Below are 21003 nucleotides of genomic sequence, written 5' to 3'. Positions count from 1 at the left end.
ATCATTTCAACAACACAATATTGCCTTTAAATGTACAAAGCTTTACAAAAAAAAAGACCACAATTGTAGTAGTGATTTCTCTGTAACCTTCTGGCAGTCTTAGCATATTTTGTAAAGACCCCCAATGGCCTGAGGGTGCAGGGGAAGGCAAGTTTTACTTACGTGAAGCTGTCCCTTATAGCCGTCTCCATTTTCATCTGGTGGATCCTCTTTTTAGCTCCTTGCGCTTCATCTGCCTTCATCTCATCTTCACACCAGTACTGTAGACTGTTGTACACTGATGTCTATAGAGCAGGGGTGCCCAAAAGGTAGATCCCCAGATGTTTTAAAACTACAACTTCCATGATGCTTTGTCATTCTAAAGGCATGCAATGCATCATGTGAGTTGTAGTTCTACCGCATGTGGGGAACTACACCTTTTGGGTACTTCTCCTGTAGAGGATCCCCCAGGAGCATCCATTGACAATGCCTTTTTTCCTCACAGTTGTCAGTAGTAATAGAAACGACAAAACTTGATGGTGGTAGCTCTGCCTTTTGTCAAGTTTTGTCAAGCATAGTTAAAATACATTACACATGGTGGTTCCTGGTGGAGAATTTTTTTTTTTGTTGTTACCTAATTTCAGTGAAATTCCAACACAGTCAATGTATTTCATAAAGCTTTTATGACATAGCCATGTTCAGAGAATTTAGAATTTTTATTTAAAAATAAAAGATTAGTGCATCGTGGTGACATGTATATACTTTTTGTGCATCTGGCATTTATAATAATACATTTGTTTTGCTCTTTTACATGCATTCTTACAACATTGAAGCTTTTGGTGAGTGATCTTTTGTTGCATCACTATTGAACGTTTAGTTTAGCATTACTGTAAATGTTTATTTAAAAAAAAAAAATCTGTAAAGAAAACAAATATCCCCCAACCCTTACCTTTTGTCTATTCTCTGTTCAGTCGGACATAGTGGTTAAATTAACTGCATGGTCAGTGCTCCAAGTCTGCATTGTTATTTGGATCAGATCTCTAGTGAAATGTTCCTCTAACATCATTAATAATGGTCAAAGTGGGTCTAGATACGGACACTGACCTTCAGAATGCAAACGATTTAAAATAAATAAAAGCTACAAATAGCTAGAAAACTTTGGTGTGAGGGTTGTAGATGAACACAGTGTGGAAATCTTAAATATTAGCCTGTCTGGAGTTGTTGAAGGCTGATTTTTACCTCCGCAGCGGGGTAAGCATATAATTATAAGCTTTTATTCCAATTTTTATGTGGTGAGGAGCGTTGGAGTCTAGATCACCGGATATAGGCAAGACAAGGGAGCCTTCGTTCCAACATTTAATATGGATACATTTGGTCCAGATTTATTTCTTGAATAGAAGATCTAAATGTGGCAAGAATATTACTCATTCCTGAACAATAGGCACGATGTCCACATCACTCTTTTGGTATTTAGACCATTGTATAAAACACAGAAAATCACCTTCAACTTGTGATGAAAACATTTCACGAGATGCTCAATTTGATATTAAATATTTTAGAAAATTAGATCTTAATCCATTTTACACAAGGCAAAGCCAGGGCAAACTATACGAATGAGAAGGAATAGATATATTGTTTAAAGGGACACTATAGGTACCCAGACCACATCAGCTCATTTAAGTGGTCTGGGTGCATATTCCCAGGTCTATTAACCCCGGAAAAGTTATTATTGCAGTTTTTAATTCACTGCAATAATTACCTTTTTTATGGTTAACTCCACCTCTAGTGGCTGTCTACCAGACCACCACTAAAGGGACTTATGGATCAGTCACCTTACTGACGCTGGACGTCCTCACGCTATGCATGAGGACATCCAGCGTCACCCGAAACCCCATATTCCTATGGGGGCTGTTCTAATGTGACCACGGCCATTGCCGAGCATGTGCATTAGGTCTCCACTGCCGGCTGATGTCATTGCGGGAGGAGTGAAGGTGGACCGTGAGCCAGCACTGGACTCTGGTAAGTGGCCAGGGCAGGAGGGGGGCACTATAGGGAACTTTAGTGCCAGTAAAACAACTTTGTTTTCCTGGCACTGTAGTGCTCCTTTAATATCTTGCCTTCTTTGCATGCATTTTCTGTGCTGGCTAAAATACTCAAACCTTCATGAAAGTCGTTCTATTTTGACTTATCCTTTTTAATCATAAACTGCTGTTAGTATTTACTGCAGTTTAAACATATAAGATATGTAAATATTTTTTTTTTTCATTCATGTTTTTTTCATTCATGCTACTTATTCAACCAACTGAATAGATATCAACAGATATAAAGTCATGATTTTTTTAGAGCCGCTACCGATTATCTGTGAACTTTCAGGCTGATTGCCGGTAGCTTACCGATATTCTGTACATTTACCGTATTTGTTTTTTGCATATTTTCTTTTTTCTTTTTTTTTTTATTAAGTGATGCACAAAATATACATGCCAGTCAGATTTTTTTTCTCCCAAGAATATTTATATGTGTGTGTAGTAGATGCAGTGAGAGTATTTGATTAATAAAAGCAGTGTGTGTGTGTGTGTGTGTGTGTGTGTGTGTGTGTGTGTGTAGTGTATGCAGTGTGCTTGTTTGTGTAGTGGATGCAGTGTGGGTAGTGGAAGCAGTGTGTAAATATTTATGGTAGAAACTCCCCTCCTCTCCACCTCTTACCTGTCTCTTAGTGCACCCCCCCATACCCGTCTTAGTGCCCTCCCCCATTCCCCTGTTCCTCTTCCTTCTCTTTTAGTGGTCCCCCCGTACCCCAGTGTTCCTTTTCCCTTCCCTCCCCTGTACCGTAGGGTCCTCCCTTAATGTTCCTCTCTCACCCCCTTCCTTTCCATCTCCCCCTCCCCCATAGTGTTCCTTACCACCCCCGCCTCCCCCATAGTGTTCCATACTGTGTCCCTCCCCGCTCCCCGGTGTGTCTCCTGGTATCGTAGCCCAGCGGAGCAGTGTGCAGTCTCCTGTACCCGGCTGGACTGACTGCTCCGCTCGGCCACGCTACACAGAGTGCCTGGCAGGAGGGAGTGCTGTGCGCCCGACTCCTGACGGTCACTCCGATCTAGCGCCAGCCCATTTGCTTGTGCTGCCTTATGGACGCGCCGACCCACTCATTGATTATCGGTATTGTCTGTGATTATCGGCCAATACCGATACTTGCAAAAAGTCGGAATATCGGCCGATAATATCATCAAAACCGATAATCGGACGATCCCTAATTTAATTGGCCTGTTATGCTGCATTTCTCAGAGTGCCATTAATGTAAGTGTCAATATATGACCATTTGAAATGCTGGCAAGTCTGCACAAATTTAACACACAAATTTAATTTTGCTATAAATTTGTATATGTGGCAAAATTGCAACATGAAACAGCCAAAGGCGATGAAAGGGAAAAACTGACACTAACTGAACCTGATGTTCTGTTTTAACAATTTATTATTTAAAATGTACAATTTTTAGAGCGATAATTTAGATTTTTTTAATTTAAATTTATTTATTCTTTTTTTTAATTTAAATTCTTTATTTTATTTGTGCATATGATGACAACAAGCGTGCAGAGCCACAACAGCGTCCACATGCGTTTTCAGGCATTTTCGAAAGTGTGGCAGTTTGGTCGGCACATTTTTATATGATCACAAAGAAAAACAGGCTAATAAACAATGCATATATTAACTAACATGCTAGGGTAATTAAGCATATCAAGACGTGGTTCACAGGTTAAGACAATTAGTGTCAGCGGGTGGCTTGGTTTCAAGTTTGTGTTAGAGTAGTGTATGCTGACAGCAGGTGTGTCTTATAAGAGTTAACTGTATAATATGCTAAACAACGATTAACTGTGAGTGTTTAAGCCACTGGGTACTTAGTGTCAGGCTATGTGTGAGTATATTGCGTTTCTGCAGAGGTGATTGTTAGGCTTGGAGTCAGCCGGCTATGTGCAGTGCGTAACAAGCTAGATTGGTGCGACAGGTATAATCACATGGTGAAGAGAAAATAAGAGTGAAATAAAAAAGAAATGACAACGAGAGTACAGCATCCACTGAGATTAGGTGCAGTCCCGGGTTGGTTGTATGGTTGGTGTGACATCCAGGGTCTGGAAGTTTAAAGTGAAAACTAGCCAGTCTGGCAACATGACCCTAGGGTAGTACTTCTCTCAGGGGGTACACCAAGGGAGAGTGGTGGGTGAGTCATTGGAGTCAGTTTGTTCGTCCCCTGGGAGCAGGTGAGGGTATGCTCTATGTTGGGGATTGTCTCTGCCTGGGATTGTTTAGCCGATGCCTGCGGATGGTAGGCTGTTTCCTCCTGGGAACAAAAGTCCGCCCTGCTGCGGGGGAGGGTCGCTCCGGTCCCGGTCGCCCGTGTGGTCTCGGTCTGCGGCAGCAGGCTCACCACCTTGTCTAGGCGTCTCCTCTCTCCTGGGCCTCCGCTGTGCTCGGAATCTGCCTTGCTGTCAGAGTGGTGCATAAGGGTTGCACCTACCTGAGAGACTTGCGGGGAGGCTGTTGCGAGGTCGTGGGGCAGGTGGTTGGTGTTGTTTTGCGGAGAGGCATCGGGAGAGTCCGACGGCGGGCCCGTCTGCAAGATAGAGCGGTTACACTAGAGCCAGGTGCTTTTGGCTCTACACTTGTGAGTTGTCAATTTGCATTATTTCACTTATCTTTGGTTGTAATAACCATCTGCACTATGATTTGATTGTTTATTATTTGCAGATTATTGTAATAGCATTCTCATCAGCATATCCATCTGTTCAGGTATTTCAGAGCTCCACTTATTCTTTGTTTTTTAACATGGGAACAGTGTTTATATTTGAATAAAAATGTTTAATTCTCAAATGCTGGCTGAGAATTTGGGGAAATCGAATTGCCCCAATTGTAAGAGCTTGAAGCACTGCTATTTACTTTGTTCCTTTTATTTAATAAAGTTTCAGCGTTCCAACTAATTACCCATTAGTAAACAAATTTCACAAGGTAACTGATGGCCTTTTAAGTGTGGCAGTCACTGTTGTGGGTTTGTCTGGCACAGTATGCCTGACGCAGTTTATTTTTTTTATTTTTGTTTTGCTTAGATTGAATATCCCTATTCCTTTTTAATATTCAGTTTTTTAATATTACAGACAATTACTCAAATCGAGGCACTACTGGAATTTGTGTACGGTTCGTACCTTCACACCTTTCAAACAAGTCGTGCAGAGTGACGTCTTTATGCTACAGTGAAGATGGCCAGGAGGTCCTTGTAAGCTATTCATCAGACTATATCTATTTATTTGATCCTAAAGATGACCAAGCAAAAGCACTTAAATTTCCATCTGCTGACCAGAGAAGGGAAGAGGTAAGCATAAAGAAGCATGATCTGTATATGAAAAATGAGGGAGGGAGTGTGTCTCTGTTTTAGAAATTGGCACTATTCTAAATACACCTGGTTACACCCCCTTGTCTTTCAAGCTGATGACCGGTCCTGTTATTTCCTGGTTTGGTTAGCTCAGTGGAACAAAATTTAAGAGACAATTGCCCATAGCACCTGCCTTGCAAAAACTTCCAAATGAGCTACATTGGGAAGTCTGTGGTTGGACAGCCACAGAAAGTCTGGGTGGGGCTAGAAGGGGAGGTCAGGCAAAGGCTTCAGACAAGTGATCTGCAGCTTTTACAAGATGGTTTTTAGATCTACCTGCAATGAAAAAAAAATGCATGTTTTCATTTTGAGTATTTCTACTAAATAGTGATGTGTGTGTATATATATTATTTATGAATTATTATTTAATTTTTTTTTTTCATTTGGGCAGTCAAATATCCCTTTTAAATCTTAAAGGTTACTTAAATCACCCATCTAAGCAACGGAATATAGCCATATAGTGTTAATTCCACCACAATACCGCAATATTGGTCGGTCTTATGCTAATTTTAAAATGGGAGACAGTGGTAGAACTAGAGAGGGCCCAGGTGCACAAAATGGTCTAAACATGTACTATAAATATTACATCAAGATTAATGATTACCGTATCTGTGTGTAGTGTTGGTGTTTAAATGAAGGGGTGTATTTGTATATAATTTTGGAGTTTGTATGTAATGTTTGTATTTCATTGCAGGGGTGTGTTTGCAAGTAGTGTTGGTGATTGGTGGGAATTATGTACATCCCTACACAGATAAACACATTGACACATACAAACACCCTGACACATAGACACACACTTATGCATTCACACACACACTGACACACAGATATACACATATAGTTTTAGCTACCCGCTTGTTAACATACATTTTGTGTGTAGGGGGATGGCATGTATGGGGCCTGGCTGCTGGCTGAGGCTGATGGGAGTGTGGGTCTGGAGCTGGCTCTCTCTACTTGCTTGCCCCCTTTCTCTTGTGCCTCCTCTCTCCCACGCAGGCCTGTATCTGGGAGGAAGTGACCTGCACTCACTGCCTCCCAGTATTGCCTATATTCCGGTGGCTCTTTTAAAAGGCCGCGGTGCACAACCAGGCCCATCTAGTGGCTTTAAGTACACGGGCCACCCGATGAGCCCCCAGCCATCATGCTCACGCCCCGGTACCACTGCACTAGAGACACCTTCAGTGGCCACTCCTCATATGGCTACTAGAGGTGCTTCCTTAGGCATTTCTGCATTGGTTTGGCTGAAATCATACATTTTAATGCCCATGCAGCGCTGAAGATAAGGTATGGTTTTTTTTTTTACCTTTTTATGGGGGTTAACAGGGGGCATGCCACCTAAATGCTGTTTTAACACTATAGGGTCAGGAATACAGGTTTGTGTTCCTGACCCTGTAGTATTCCTTTAAACTGCTTTCTTTTTATACATTCTGACTTAACATTACAGCTACTGATGACACCCAAGAGTAGTGGGATTTTTAGCCCAGGGATTATTTCTTTGTTTTTGGTTTTCTGCAGGGAGTTATTAATTAAACTGGGTATTGTAAGGAATTGTCCATGAACTAAGAGATATTGAGGAGGAAGTATTCAATTTACAAATTAATGTGTAATTACATTTACTGCAGTTTAGATGCATTTCATTGTAACTTTTTATTGATCTGCAATAAGAACCTAACGTTAACAAAACCTTTCATAGCAGCTGTATTTAGTAATTTGGACAATGGATGGAGTGAAGTTTAATGCCATTCTACTGAGACGTATATTATTATTATTATTATTATTATTTTTTTTTTTAAAGCAGTTTATGTGCTGATATTTTTTCCAATCTATGTAATTAATTTTCGTTAAGATGCGACAGCCTCCTGTTAAACGTCTAAGACTACGGGGAGATTGGTCGGATACAGGGCCTAGAGCAAGACCTGAAAGTGAACGAGAAAGAGATGGTAAAGTTATGGCATGTTCTAACTTTCCTGCTACAACTACACTGCAATTTTACATACATTTACTGTATGCTCTAGCTGCGTTTTTTTTTTTTTTATAGAAAAAAAAAGTGCTTCAGGTGCAATCTGTGAAACCCTTTAAATCCTGCCAATATATATACACAAAGGTTACAAGTTTTTATATTAAATTATGTTTCCTTTTTCAGGAGATCAGAGCACCAATGCATCATTAATGCAAAGAATGTCCGACATGCTCTCAAGATGGTTTGAAGAAGCTAGCGAGGTTGCACAAAGCAATAGAAGAAGAGGAAGAACGCCAAGTAGAGGTGGTCTTTCATCTAATACTACTCTTTCTGTGGATATAAATATCGCACTCTTAAACTGCCAGTTTAAACATTTATGGATAAGAGAGAATCTATGCACCTAAAACAGCAATCTTGCAAAAAAAAGAATTATAGTTATGGTGCAGTGTTTTTTGTACACCAAAAATGAATGTTCTCTATCACCTTGCCTCCCACTTCTAATACAAAGAGAAAGACAAGCTAATGAATATATAATATTGTTGTACGTATTGTTTTTTTTTTTGTTTTGTTTTTTTCATTGTCTGTCCACACACACACACACAGTGGCCCCAAAGTAGGTATACAGTATAGTGTATTTGCATTTTATTACATTTTTGATTATATTTATTTTTGTTTAACACTATTTAATCTCGTATGTGCTCGAAATGTCTTCTGCTGCAACATTCCTTTCCAACCGCCACACTGATAATGAAGTGCCTGAAATGTAACTGCCACTTTGTTGTGTATCAGTGTGTATGTGTACCCTTAACTGTGATGAACTTATTGATTCAACCGTATGCCTACTTTTGGACCAGCCTGTATATTATCTAGCAAATCCACAACAAGCCAGCAGTTTAGGTCTCGGAAAAGAATCTTATTTATTGATACATAAATTTAGCAATCGTCCATGTTTCATGTGGGGGTTGGGGGGAGGGGAATATGAGGGGTGTGTGTGTGTATATATAATATATATATATATATATATATATATATATATAGTTTTTAAGCTTTTGCACTCCTACCTCCAGCCAATAGTACCGGGTGCCCAGCCACACTGCAATATAGAAAGTAATTGATTGCTGGCACTCCTGGATTTACATCATCAATCTGGTTTATTGTCTTAGGTGACTTTTCAGTTCCTAGATTGGAACTTTCATCAGGACTCACAAAAAAAACATCTTACAAATGACAGGCTTATTACAGAATAAATGATAAAAGTAATGACTCGCCACTATCAGCTCTGCGCCTCGTGGAACAGCTAACCGGCGTTAGGACGCTTAATTGAATCACCCAAATGATTCCCTGTGCATTGTGGGCTGAGACCCCCCCCCACTACGTACTTCCGACGTCTATGCATCGCCCTGGCAACCGCTGATAACAGTCGGCTAATGGCTGCACAAAGGGCAGATTGATGTTGTAATCCAGGAGTGCCGGCAATCAATTACTTTCTATATTGCAGTGTGGCTGGGCACCCGGTACTATTGGCTGGTGGTAGGAGTGCAAAATATATATATATATATATATATATATATATATATATATATATATATATATATATATATATATATATATATATATATATATATATAATATTTACACTATGTAGTCCCTGACTGGGATGCTTAATATTACCACAGATAGATGTACTCTGACTTTTACACTGTTACTAGACATTATATTATGTAGAGAGACCTTATCTTAGATACTAACCAATAGCCCAATGTTGTTGCATTACTCTGCCGTCATATATCTTAGAATCCTGAGACATCGCATAGTGAGTTAGAGGGAACAGGCTGAATACATATGAGCTTTGGGAGGGATAGCACACTCAGCGAAGTGTAGTGGAGGATCTCTGGCTCTCTTCATAGAGACATATACTGGGGTGGGCAAATTAGCATATGGAATGGCAAATGGCATAACTACCCTCACCCCCTCTTTTTTTCTTTTTTTTCTTTCTCTCTCTCTCTCTTCTCTCTCTCTCGCCCTTTCCATTGAGAACGCTTGTGATATTCTTGAAGATAAGAAAATAAGTTTTTAAATATATTGTAATACTGAGTTTGACTAGATAATTTTTTTTTATCAATGTCACAACTACGTTCTGAGTGGAATTGTTCTTGTACTGAACAAATATTTCAAATTTAAGATTGTAAAAAAAAAAAAAAAATCAAACACAGCAAACAAGTTAAGGTGAACAGAAGCAAGAAATTAAGAGAATCCTGCTCAAAATGATCTGACGATCTAAACGAAGTTTTAATTGTAATAATGGCTTGGGAATACATACAGGTTTCAGAAGAAAGCTTAATGTATGACTCTTGCTGCAAAAATAAATTGCATTTGTATATGCAACTTATGGGGATAGATAATATCATGGAGCTTTGATCAGGTATGACTTTGAAAATGCTTTGCACTTTTCTTAAATAATGGTTTTGGTGTGGAAGCGAAGCAATCCCCCCCCTCCCCCCCCCCCTCCATCCCTATCAAATTTAATATTATGAATAGTTTAGTTAAGTGTAACTATGGTTTTCTTTTTCATTTTACGTTTTTGTTCAATGGGGTGGAAAAAAAGTTACTTATTAAAAAAACTAATTATATTTAATGCTAAATCTGCAGCTCAGTGTAGTAGTTACAGGACTGCACCAGCAGTATTAATAGTGTGGAATTCCATGCAATTCACACTTCCTTTATGTCCAACCTGGGGGCGATGATTGGCTAAAAACCCTGGAGGTTAATTTGGCCAGTGCTTTCAGGTTGTCACTGCTATCTCAGTCTCAGGTTATTTTTTTGCAAAACAAAAGTGTTACTTTGAAATATTTTGTGTTTGCTTTTATACAGCAGGTTCCCAGCCAAACACCCCAGCTCCCTCTGCTGCAGCTGTTCCAGAATCACAGACACCTGCAAATACCAGCCCACAGGCCTCCACCTCGGACCATGATTTACCATCCTCTAATTCAAATGTGGCAGAAAGTCCGTCTTCAAATTTGCAAGAAGGTGCTGAGCAGTCAGAGCCTCCTGTTTCACCTGCCAAATCCATTTATCCTTCTGGTAAGATTGATTCTCATATCTACTTAACAATAATGAAAACTTTTATGACACAAATGAGATTATTGGGGTGTCTGATAAGACCAGTAAAAATACCTTCTTCTTTTTTTTGCTTTTTTAAAAAAGGCCCAGAACATTTTATTTAATAGATAATCATGTTTAGAATTTGATCATTTATCGCACTTGGTAGAGTTTTTTTTTATTTTATTTTGTATTATTATTATAAAGGATGTATCCCAGACCATACAGTGAGTTATAAGTAAACTGAAAGGCATTTATATATATATATATATATATATATATGTATGTGTGTGTGTGTGTGTGTGTGTGTGTGTGTGTGTGTATGTATATATATATAATATATATAGTTGAAATATTTATAGAATGCATATTCAGTTGGTTTCGGGCATTTCAATTTCTTTGCTTATAAATGTATTCTTAAATAATCGTTACATTTCTGTATGTATTTATTGTGTATGGCTGATCCAATTGGTCTTAAAATTAATGACTGGATTTGCAAAATGGAAGCGGTTTAGTAGCTACATGGGAAGGTTCATGCCAGACATTGCATTTATAACCATATAAATAATTGCCTTATCCATTCAAATAAATCTTACTTTGTCAACTGTGGCTTAGCTCATCTGCAGCTGATAACAGGCAGTCACAGCTTGTTTATTCTGTTCTTTCTAGATGGAGAGACACTGAACAATCCTCTTTACATCTCTTAGGTTGATCATGCCCTGTCAAAGTATTGACTTCTGTATGTGCACTGTATTATGCACACTACTAATGTCAGCTTCCTGGCATTATTTAAATACCTATATATTTTAAGGTAGTTCACCTACCATGAATTTGTACCTGTTAAGGCATTCTTTTTCTAATTACTTTTTATTCTTTGTTTTTGTTGTGTAGTGAAAATACAGCAATGCTGCTACAGCAAGAGCAATTACATCATAAAACATATTGTACCAGTTGTATGGCATTTCAACATTTCAGCACAATTTTGTATAGTGTATTATAACTACAAAAGTAAACAAAATAAACTAGTAAAGTATAGAATATTAAAAGACGAGTAGAAGAGTGATATGCATGTTCAGTGACAAGACGAAACACCAACAATGCATTCGGACCAATCCAAAATCTAAACAAGATCCAAGTCTGCTATGCACAGCAGGTGGCTATCTAAAGTTTGCGCTGTCATTGTATTAATTAAAGATACTGTAGAAAGACTAGATACGAATCTACAAAGAAAAGATTATACCTTAAATATTGGTGTTTCTTTAGGTTAGTTGCTAATGGGTAGCTTGGAACCAAGCAAATTAAGGCACACAACAGGCAGATATTGAGAGGGAAAGTATGTGAGAAAACCTAGACCCACACAACAAATGCGGTCCCAGAGAGCCATCACTGTCCACTCAGCTGGCTCCAGGCCTTAGTAAGAGCCCATATGCCGTTCCCACTGATCCGGTTGCTCGCGGACAATATTCCAGAAGGAATTAGAAGTAGCTTGGTGTCGAGTATACTTCTTCCACGAATGTGGTATAAGCACCAGGGTATGTCCCCTCACATACCTCAACCCAGGAGTGTGGTAGCGGCTAGTGGTCACCCAGGTGTCAAGAAGAGCGTTGGTGAGTCGAAAGATCTTTCTCTGTTGCTAAAACATAAAAAAGGAGTTGGAGCAGCGCTAGATAACAAAATTCAGAGGCAGCACACCTAAATAAAGGAAATTCTCTCCAAAAACCCTATTACAATAGAAAAAGGGGAAAAAAGGGAAAGGGTGCACCAGGGATGAATCAGATAGGGTATTATACAAACAAAACAATAAAAACAGGTAAATAAATAATATAAAAAACAATTTTTGAAAAACTAAGCAAGTACTCAAAGGAGAATTAGCAGCAGTTCCAAAAAATTAAAGTCTGGAAGACTCTGGGGTTCCTAATGGTATCTTCCTTCTTGAGCTTGTTGGTCACCAGGGACACTCAGGATATATATATATTCCACTAGTGTAGTAAGTTCACAAAACATTATTAAAGAGTAAAATAATTCCAATCTACTCACATGTACTAGAGCTTTAGCCAGCTCTGGTCTGTTGCGCATGCAGTAGTATTGATCCCCTACTTATAGGATATTGATGGAAGGTATGGTCAGCAGAAGTTGTCACCAGATGAGTACAGGACCAAAAACAGAAGGGGAAAAAAGCAACAATAGTTCTTACTGTGTAAAATAAAATAACCAAGAGTAGTTATAGGTAAAACGTGCCAACATATTTGTGAGCAGAGAACACTGCTCAGTTAATACAGTGTAGGTGGTATAATCCCAAGCTGGGATTCTTGGTGAGATCCTCACTGGAGAAGTAAAAACAGGGTGCCAGGTAGTAAAAAATAATAAAAATAAACCAATAGACCGTTATTATAAACAATTTAAAACAAGTAAAAACAATCCACAACGCGTTTCTACCGAACGGCTTAATTGCTGCGGATAAACACTTGATAAAGTCCTATTTGGGAGAAACACGTTGTGGATTTCAAAAAGTTTTTTTTATATTTTATTATTTGCATTTTTACCAGTTTTGTTTTTTTTGTTATATTTGTATACCTTATCTAATTCATCCCTGGCGCACGCTTGTTTCCTTTTTTTTTTTATTTCTTTTTTTTCTGTTGCTGCAGAGTGTGGAGTTAGGTTGCTTAAGCAACCTAAGCATCTGTGAATGTCCGTAGGTGAGTACTGTAGAGAGCTGTTACTGTCTCATCTGGCTCTATCTTGTAGCCAGTTTCAGCCAGAACGCTTCAGAGATCACCGTCCTACAGCATCCGCATAGTTGTCTACATCAGGCCTTGTGTGACTCAGGTATGCTTTGTGTCCCACATCTTGATTAAGGTATTAAAGTAGGCTTTTTTGCCTCAGAATGCCAGTGGGATCTCAATTTCACCATTATGGAGAGTCAGAAGCCTGTGAGCATGTGCTGGGATAACCCTCACCAGCAGGTGGGGGAACATGAGCCCCTACCACTCCTATGTGCTCCTGCAGGTACGCTGGCAGGCCACAAAGAAGTAGCAGGCTTAGACCGCCAATTGGATGGTCAAATCTCTCAGGGAATTTAGGGTGTCACCAGCTCGGGCAATGCTGATTTGCTCAGTAAGGAGTCGATAAGTAAGTAAAATGTTTGGGTTTTGTACGGAGTGTGCTAGTTTTTGACCGCTCAGTATGGCTGTCATACCCAGTCCCCCGGGGCATTCTTACAAAAATGTATTATTTTCTGGTAGTCAGTGTTTAACCTATTAGCTCTCTGAAGTTGTGAGAGGTTTTTTATTTTATGTGATTTCTGTTAGCCCTGATATTTGGACAGTATTCCACCATGTTTAAATTAAAGGGTTATATCAGCATGGCAGAGGAAGAAAGGTAAGTAAATATCACCCTTTTCATGCACTTTGGGGAGAGCCACTAAACTGCTATAGAACACTAAGGCGTTAGGGATACATGTTTGTCTTTCTAACGCTATAGTGTTCATTTAATTAAGACATGTTGATGTATTGATCTTACCCATAGAGTTGTACTTTCAACTCTCTCCTGTTTAGGCGTTTATTCACTTTGTTAATGCAGCCTCAGACACACCATCTCTGGTTGTGCCTCACACAGCCTGCATGAAAAAAGTTTCAATATTCCAGCACAGTGTGTTTACTTAGAAGTTTGTATCTCCTGCTCTATAAATTAAATTTTCACACACAGGTGACTAGTTAGGACAAGCAGTTAACATAGCAGGAGATAAGAAGTTCTAAGGAAATGTGTATGAAGACTGTGTGAGTTACAGCCAAGGGAGGTGTGGCGATGGCTGCATAAACAAAGTGATTTAACTCTTGAATGGCAGAGAATTGAACAATGAGACTGCAGGGGCAAGATCTCTACACCAAAACCACTTCTTTAAGCCAAAGTTATTTCAGAGTGTCCCTTTAAGCCCAGCTGCTTTATGATTGGCTCTATTGCTCTATCAGACTCTTTTCCTCTCACGGAACTGACCAGTGTGGATCTCAATACTGAGAGATTGGCACACTTTGTCAAGTTTGATAACAACACAGAGGGAAGTGGATTGATTTCAAAAGAAAATGTCATGTTTTAATGAGAACTTGTACATTTTAGTGTACAATATTGAGGTGCATGATGACTTTATCTAGTAGGTCTTCGTAATATGCTTAATTTTTGGGAAAACTGATCACGTCTGAATTGGTTTTGTATTATTCTAAAAAGAATGAGAATACAATTATTGTTACTATTATTATTTTATTATTATGTTATTTATATAGCGCCATCAAATTCCGCAGCGCTTTACAATGGGTGGACGAACAGACATGTAGTTGTAACCAGACAAGTTGGACACACAGGAACAGAGGGGTTGAGGGCCCTGCTCAATGAGCTTTATATGCTAGAGGGAGTGGGGTAAAATGACACAAAAAGGTGAGGATACTATTAGATTAGTGACAGTTGCAGAAGAGGAATCAGTCAGGAGCTATTAACAGTTTAATTGATACGCTTTTATGAAGAAGTCGGTTTTTAACGATTTTTTTGAAGGAGTGGAGACTGGGTGAGCATCTAACAAGGGAGGGAAGCAAGTTCCACAGGAACGGTGCAGCCCTCGAGAAATCTTGAAGGCGAGCATCAGAGGTGGGAGTACGGACAGAAGATAGACGTAAGTCTTCAGCAGAGCGTAAGGGCCTAGACGGGACATACTTGTGTATAAGGGAGGATAGATAGGTGGGAGCAGCATTATGTAGAGATTTGAAAGCAAGAACTAGCATTTTAATTTGAGCTCTATATTTTATAGGAAGCCAATGTAGGGACTGACAGAAGGGTTGAGTAATGGGAGGTGCGGGCGGACAGGAAGATGAGCCTCGCTGCCGCATTCATTATGGACTGTAACTGTAACAATAACTGGTCCATGTCTAATATTAAATGCTGTTCAGGCAACTAGAAGCACAAGATAACCATTTACTGCAACCCTTTTAACCTAGTTTATTCATGTATGTGGAGTAATTCATGTGTATTAGGCAACTGTCTAAAATGCTGGTAGCAGGAGATATAAAAGCAACTCCAAGCACCATAGCCACTAGCACACTGTAGTGGTCATAGTTTTAGGAGTGTCCTGGAGCCCCCACATTATAATTAGTCAAACTGTATAGCAACAGTTTGACTTCTTAGCTTGTGTCTGCTGGACACCATTTCATGCCTTTTCACTAGCCGGAAACTCTCAGTTTAGAGCTAAGCCTGGCAGATCAGTGCCCATTTCCTTGACTTAGACCGAATGCTCTTAGCCATTGAGCTAATCCTGCACTGCAGGACTTGGCTCAGGAGAGCTAACGTGAACTTCTAGGTCTTATGGCTGCTGAGAGGAGATGGAGAGCAGACCTCAGTGGTGTTTGGAGTGCACCTTGAAATATTATAAATGAAAACCTTAGAATGCAGTCACTAGTTTAAGTAATGCGTATACTGCGGGTGATTCATATAAATAAAGTAGTTACACTGACATGTGGCATCTTCTTTAAGGTAATTACTTTCTTTACACTCCGTTCACACCTTACTTCCAAAATGTGGAAAGATGGAAAATGGGGATTTATAATATACCGTATATACTCGAGTATAAGACGAGTTTTTCAGCACATTTTGTGTGCTGAAAAACCCCCACTCGTCTTATACTCGAGTCACTGTCTGTATTATGGCAACTTACATTGCCATAATACAGACCAGAACCGCCGGGCTCATTACAACCCCGGCGGTCCTGTTGGTGGGCTGGCAGAGAGCTGTAACTTACCTTTCCTGCAGCTTCTGTCAGCTCCCTTCTCTCTCCTCCGGTCGGGGTCAGCTCCCCACTGCAAGTCTCGCGGGGTCAGAGCGTTGCCATGGGTTACCGTGGCAATGCTCCGTGCCGCACTCAGACCGTGAGACTTAATGACAGGGGAGCTGACCGGACCGGAGGTGAGAGAAGGGAGCTGACAGGAGCTGCAGGAAAGGTAAGTTACAGCTCGCTGCCAGCCCCCTCCTACACAGCACATGCCACTGGACCACCAGGGAATGAGAGTCCCCTCCCTGACCATGTATCAAGCAGGGAGGGGGGACAAAAAATATAAATACAAATTTAAATAATAAAATAAAAATAATATATTGATAATATTAAAATATATATATATATATATATATAAAAATAAAATATAATATATAAAAAAAATGTTTTTATATTAAAATAATAATAATAATAATAATAATTTTAAAAAAATTATAAAAATGCCCACCCCCCACCAAGGCTCTGCATCACACACACACACACTGCATTCATACACACACACACTGCATTCATACAAACACACTGCATTATATACACACACTGTAAATAAATATTCAATTAATATAATTTTGTGGGAATATAATTTTATTTAGAAATGTACCAGTAGCTGCTGCATTTCCAACCCTAGTCTTATACTCGAGTCAATATGTTTTCCAAGTTTTTGGGGGTAAAATTAGGGGTCTCGACTTATATTCGGGTCGACTTATACTCGAGTATATACGGTATTTAGGGAGGAAGAGTGCGTGGTTACATACAATAAATGTTACCACATAATGTTAACCCATACCTTGATTTATTAAAGTGAAATGGGACCATTGCCTATATATGCTACCTGGTTAGATAGTTATGTTACATATAGATATGAGACTTGTGTCCATCAAGTTCAGTCTTCCTTACATTTGTTTTTTGCTGTTGATCCAAAAGAATGCAAAAAAAAAAAACAGTGAAGCACTTCCAATTTTGCAGCAAACTAGGCAAAATTCCTTCTTGACCCCAGAATGGCAGTCAGATTAATCCTTGGATCAAGAAGCTATTACCCTACATTGAAAAATTATATCCTTTAATATTCTGTTTTTGCAAGTATGCATCTAGTGGCTGTTTGAACATCTGTACGGACTCTGATGAAACCACTTCTTAAGGCAGAGAATTCCACATCCTGATTGTTCTTATAGTAAAAAAAACTTTTCTGCCTGACCGACATCATCAGAAGTGGTGATCTCAGCCAATCACAAGGAATGTTTAGTGTCTCCATGCAGAGAGTGGAGACACTGAATGTCTGTGCTACACCAGGAAGCACTTCTAGTAGCCATCTGAGGAGTGGCCAGTGGAGGTATCCCTAGGCTGTAATGTAAACAGTGCCTTTTCTCTGTAAAAAGGTGTTTACTGCAAAAAGCCAGAAGGGACTGGTTATACTCACCAGAACAACTACAGCTTATTGTATTTTTTCTGGTGTCTATAGTGTCCCTTTAACCCCTTAAGGACCAAACTTCTGGAATAAAAGGGAATCATGACATGTCACACATGTCATGTGTCCTTAAGGGGTTAAATTTGTTCCCTGAATATAAAGAGGCAAGATGGAAAAGTTGTCACTCATCATTGTTTTGATTGGCCTGTTAGTAAGTTGGCTTTTGAGGGAAATCTAATGGTCAAATTTCAAAATGAAGATACTTTCATCTGGCCCTGTTTCCAAAGGAGAAAATATGCATGGGAATGATAGCAAATAGTTATGTGTATGCCAGTTATTGCTCTGTGTTCTAAATTAAATACAAATTACATTCTGTAGGTTGTAAGAGGTGTAGGTTGTAAGGCCGTCCAGAGATTCAACCCTGTGTCTGACTTTCTGAAGAACATCTCGGCTGTGCCCTTTTGCCTGAATTTTTCAGACATGGATGACCGATAGGTCCCCAATATGGTGTCATTGCTGACTATACGGCATACTCTTAAAAATTGGCTGTAAGGAATTGAATTATTTTTTGGTGAGGGGGGGGGGGGTGGAAACTGTGTGGATTCAGTAGGCTATTGGCATTAGTATGTTTTATGTAAATGTGGGTTGAGGCCAACACCCTGTTTAGAAACCGACACAGCCATGTTATCTGCTGTATGGGTAAATTTGGATGTTGGTATGACAGTCGTTAACAGAAAGTTAACAAATTGAACAAGTTGGTCATGTGAGCCTTTCCATATCATAAAGCAGTCTTCAATGAATATCAGCCAGATTCTGCTGTATTAAGCTACTGGGATATAGGAATTAGTCCTAAAAATCATCCATAAATAAATTGACATATGATGGTGCCATAATAGTGCCTTTATATTGTTTATAAAAAAAATAAACAATAGTCTGGTAACAGAAATAGTTTTTTCTCAATTCAACACAAATTTACATAGATGATTGTCAGGTATGACAGGTAGACTGATAGTCCTTTCTTAATGACCTATAGGCTGACTGAATGTGAAATGGATGTACAGAGGTTAGATATGTCCAGAGTTACTAGGATCTCCTCCTCCATAACTTTTTTTTTTTTGCAGTCTGGTTTTTAGGTAAAAAGTCAGTAGTGTCTTTCACGTAAAGGGATGCTGTGTTAATTAGTGGCTGTAAGAACTGATCAGGAAAAATTGTCAATTGCTGAAAAATTGAGTCTGTTAAGCAAAAATGTGTGTTGGATCGATCTCCTCCTCCAGCGATTTCACACTGATGGAGTACTGTATGCGTGGCAAGCACCCTGCGGGATTAGACATTCCTCATTGATTTTGACGACCCTGGACATCCTCGTGCAAAGTTGAAGACCTCCAATGTAATTTCACAAAGTTCAACTCTGTAAAAATGCAGTTAGCACCTCTAGTGGCTATCGGGAAGACAGCCACTAGAGGTTGTCTTAACACTTGCAGGGTTAAGGGGACAGGGACACTGCACTTAGATCAGTTCAATGAGTTGAAGTGGTATGTGTGCCTATAGTGTCCCTTTACTTAATTTTAAGGCTGTTACTTTCTTTTTAGTGCCATTTATATTTACGTTTTATTTGGCACATTAATTTGTGTGATAGTGTTGTATAGTTCAAGTGCTGCTAGGTTTAATAAATAAATAAATATATATATATATATATATATTTGCATTTGTTGTTAATCCGTATAGGAAGGAAAGTGCTCATATTGGTCCAGCAGATTTTATACTAAGTATTAAGGATTTATTGTGACAGGCCTATTTATTTACTAGTTGATATTTTATTTGTGTTTTCTTTTTGATTATTTGTGATGGTTTTTATCTCTGACTGGACTCTGGGACAGTTGTGAGAGAAATGCAGCCAGAATATCCACCTCTATTAAACGTGGCAGGTACACAAATTTCTATGTACACATAATGACACACACATGTACACAGTTAGACAAAGTATACAGACAGTGAGACACTGCTATACACACTCTAAAAGTACCGATATACAGACCATTACATACACCCATCAACCTTATAAACCGTGTACACATGACAATACTAGACACACAATACAACAAAATATTATTATTACACAGATATAACAAAGTATGCAAATTATCACGGCGGTATTTTTGATTTGTTTTTCCCCCAACCCTAATAAAATATATATACACGTAAACCACGAGTCTTCATAAAACTAGACTCCAGGAGCTGCCCTGTGTGCTCAAATATTACTTCTGTATTACATTATCTTGGTTTCCATTTGCTTGTGTGCCTCTCGTTGCCAGTGTCTCCCTGAAAGTTCTTGCTATTTACATTATGTACATTAACCTGCAAAACTGCAGCTTACTCTTTTGTCCAGTTTGGTTCTCCTATTACTTATCCTATTTGTAGTCTCGGGCCACATGTAGTGTGTTTGTTTTGTCTTTAAGTGTAGTCTCACATGATCGTGTAACTTCAAACATATAAGGGAAGTCAAGGCACTCTTGATTTCCTAAAACTACTTAAATGTTCTAATTAAAGTCTGCAATCCAGACAAACTTTCAGCACCGCAATGCGGCCTTTGTCAAGCCATGAACTCTTCTCTCCGTGGAGTATGCATGTCTAGTATTGATATGGCATGGCTTTGGTGGTGTAATTTGTCTTTTTCTTAATTTACCGTGTGTAACCAGAGGTTTTTAAATCCTTTTTAGTAGAAGGAGTGGGTGACTGTCCTGTCCACTCAGCTCCATGACCAATTCTGGGTTTACCTGAGTATTCTTATTAATCGTCTCTTTCAATATGCCCTTAAACCCTTGCCTACATTTACTGCAGTTCTTTCTTGATGACCACGATATTCTAGAACCTCCTAGTTAGATCCAAAGTACCTATCTGCAACATTTAGGTGATTTTTGTCACTTTGCCCAAATGCTTATATATTCTTCTGTTGCTATTGCCATACTGGTATGGTGACCCGGTAAGACAATAAGGTGATATGCATGCATATTAAGTTGAGAATGGCCAGTTTTATATTGTTCTGTTTCTTTCAACATGTTCGTCCTTAAGACCTTTGTTGTATGAATCAAAGTAAAAGTGAAACAAACAAATGTTTCTTCACCCCTATACTTAGTAATCTTGTGGTTGTTGGTTTTATTTCTTTTCTCAACATCTTACCTGCTTCTCTTGAACTGAATGTGTTCCTATTGTTCTTTGTACGCTGAAATTTAATTCTTGTTTCAGATTCTCCTTCTGTGATTAGCAAACATCTTGGATCCATGTCACTTGATGAACAGCGGGGTGCGTGACAAACTAGAGTATCTTATACATGT

General features: G+C 39.1%; 1 protein-coding gene across 5 annotated transcripts in view; it reads left to right on the top strand.

Annotated features, from left to right (window-relative positions):
• The window catches only part of DCAF6 (DDB1 and CUL4 associated factor 6), a 195544-nt gene that overhangs the window by 77512 nt on the left and 97029 nt on the right, over positions 1-21003 (top strand). For 3 of the 5 annotated variants that reach the window (XM_063452129.1, XM_063452148.1, XM_063452121.1), the window contains exons 8-12: positions 5124-5338; positions 7245-7338; positions 7542-7661; positions 10230-10439; positions 20915-20971. In XM_063452129.1, coding sequence (XP_063308199.1) covers positions 5124-5338; positions 7245-7338; positions 7542-7661; positions 10230-10439; positions 20915-20971 — 696 coding nt within the window. The remainder of the gene's footprint in view (positions 1-5123; positions 5339-7244; positions 7339-7541; positions 7662-10229; positions 10440-20914; positions 20972-21003) is intronic. The other 2 variants (XM_063452138.1, XM_063452156.1) reach the window with 2 other exon arrangements.

The sequence above is a fragment of the Pelobates fuscus genome, chromosome 1, assembly GCF_036172605.1.
Source record: "Pelobates fuscus isolate aPelFus1 chromosome 1, aPelFus1.pri, whole genome shotgun sequence".
NCBI lineage: Eukaryota > Metazoa > Chordata > Amphibia > Anura > Pelobatidae > Pelobates > Pelobates fuscus.
The sequence above is the reverse complement of the archived record's forward strand: the minus strand, read 5'-3'. Positions and strand labels throughout refer to the sequence as shown.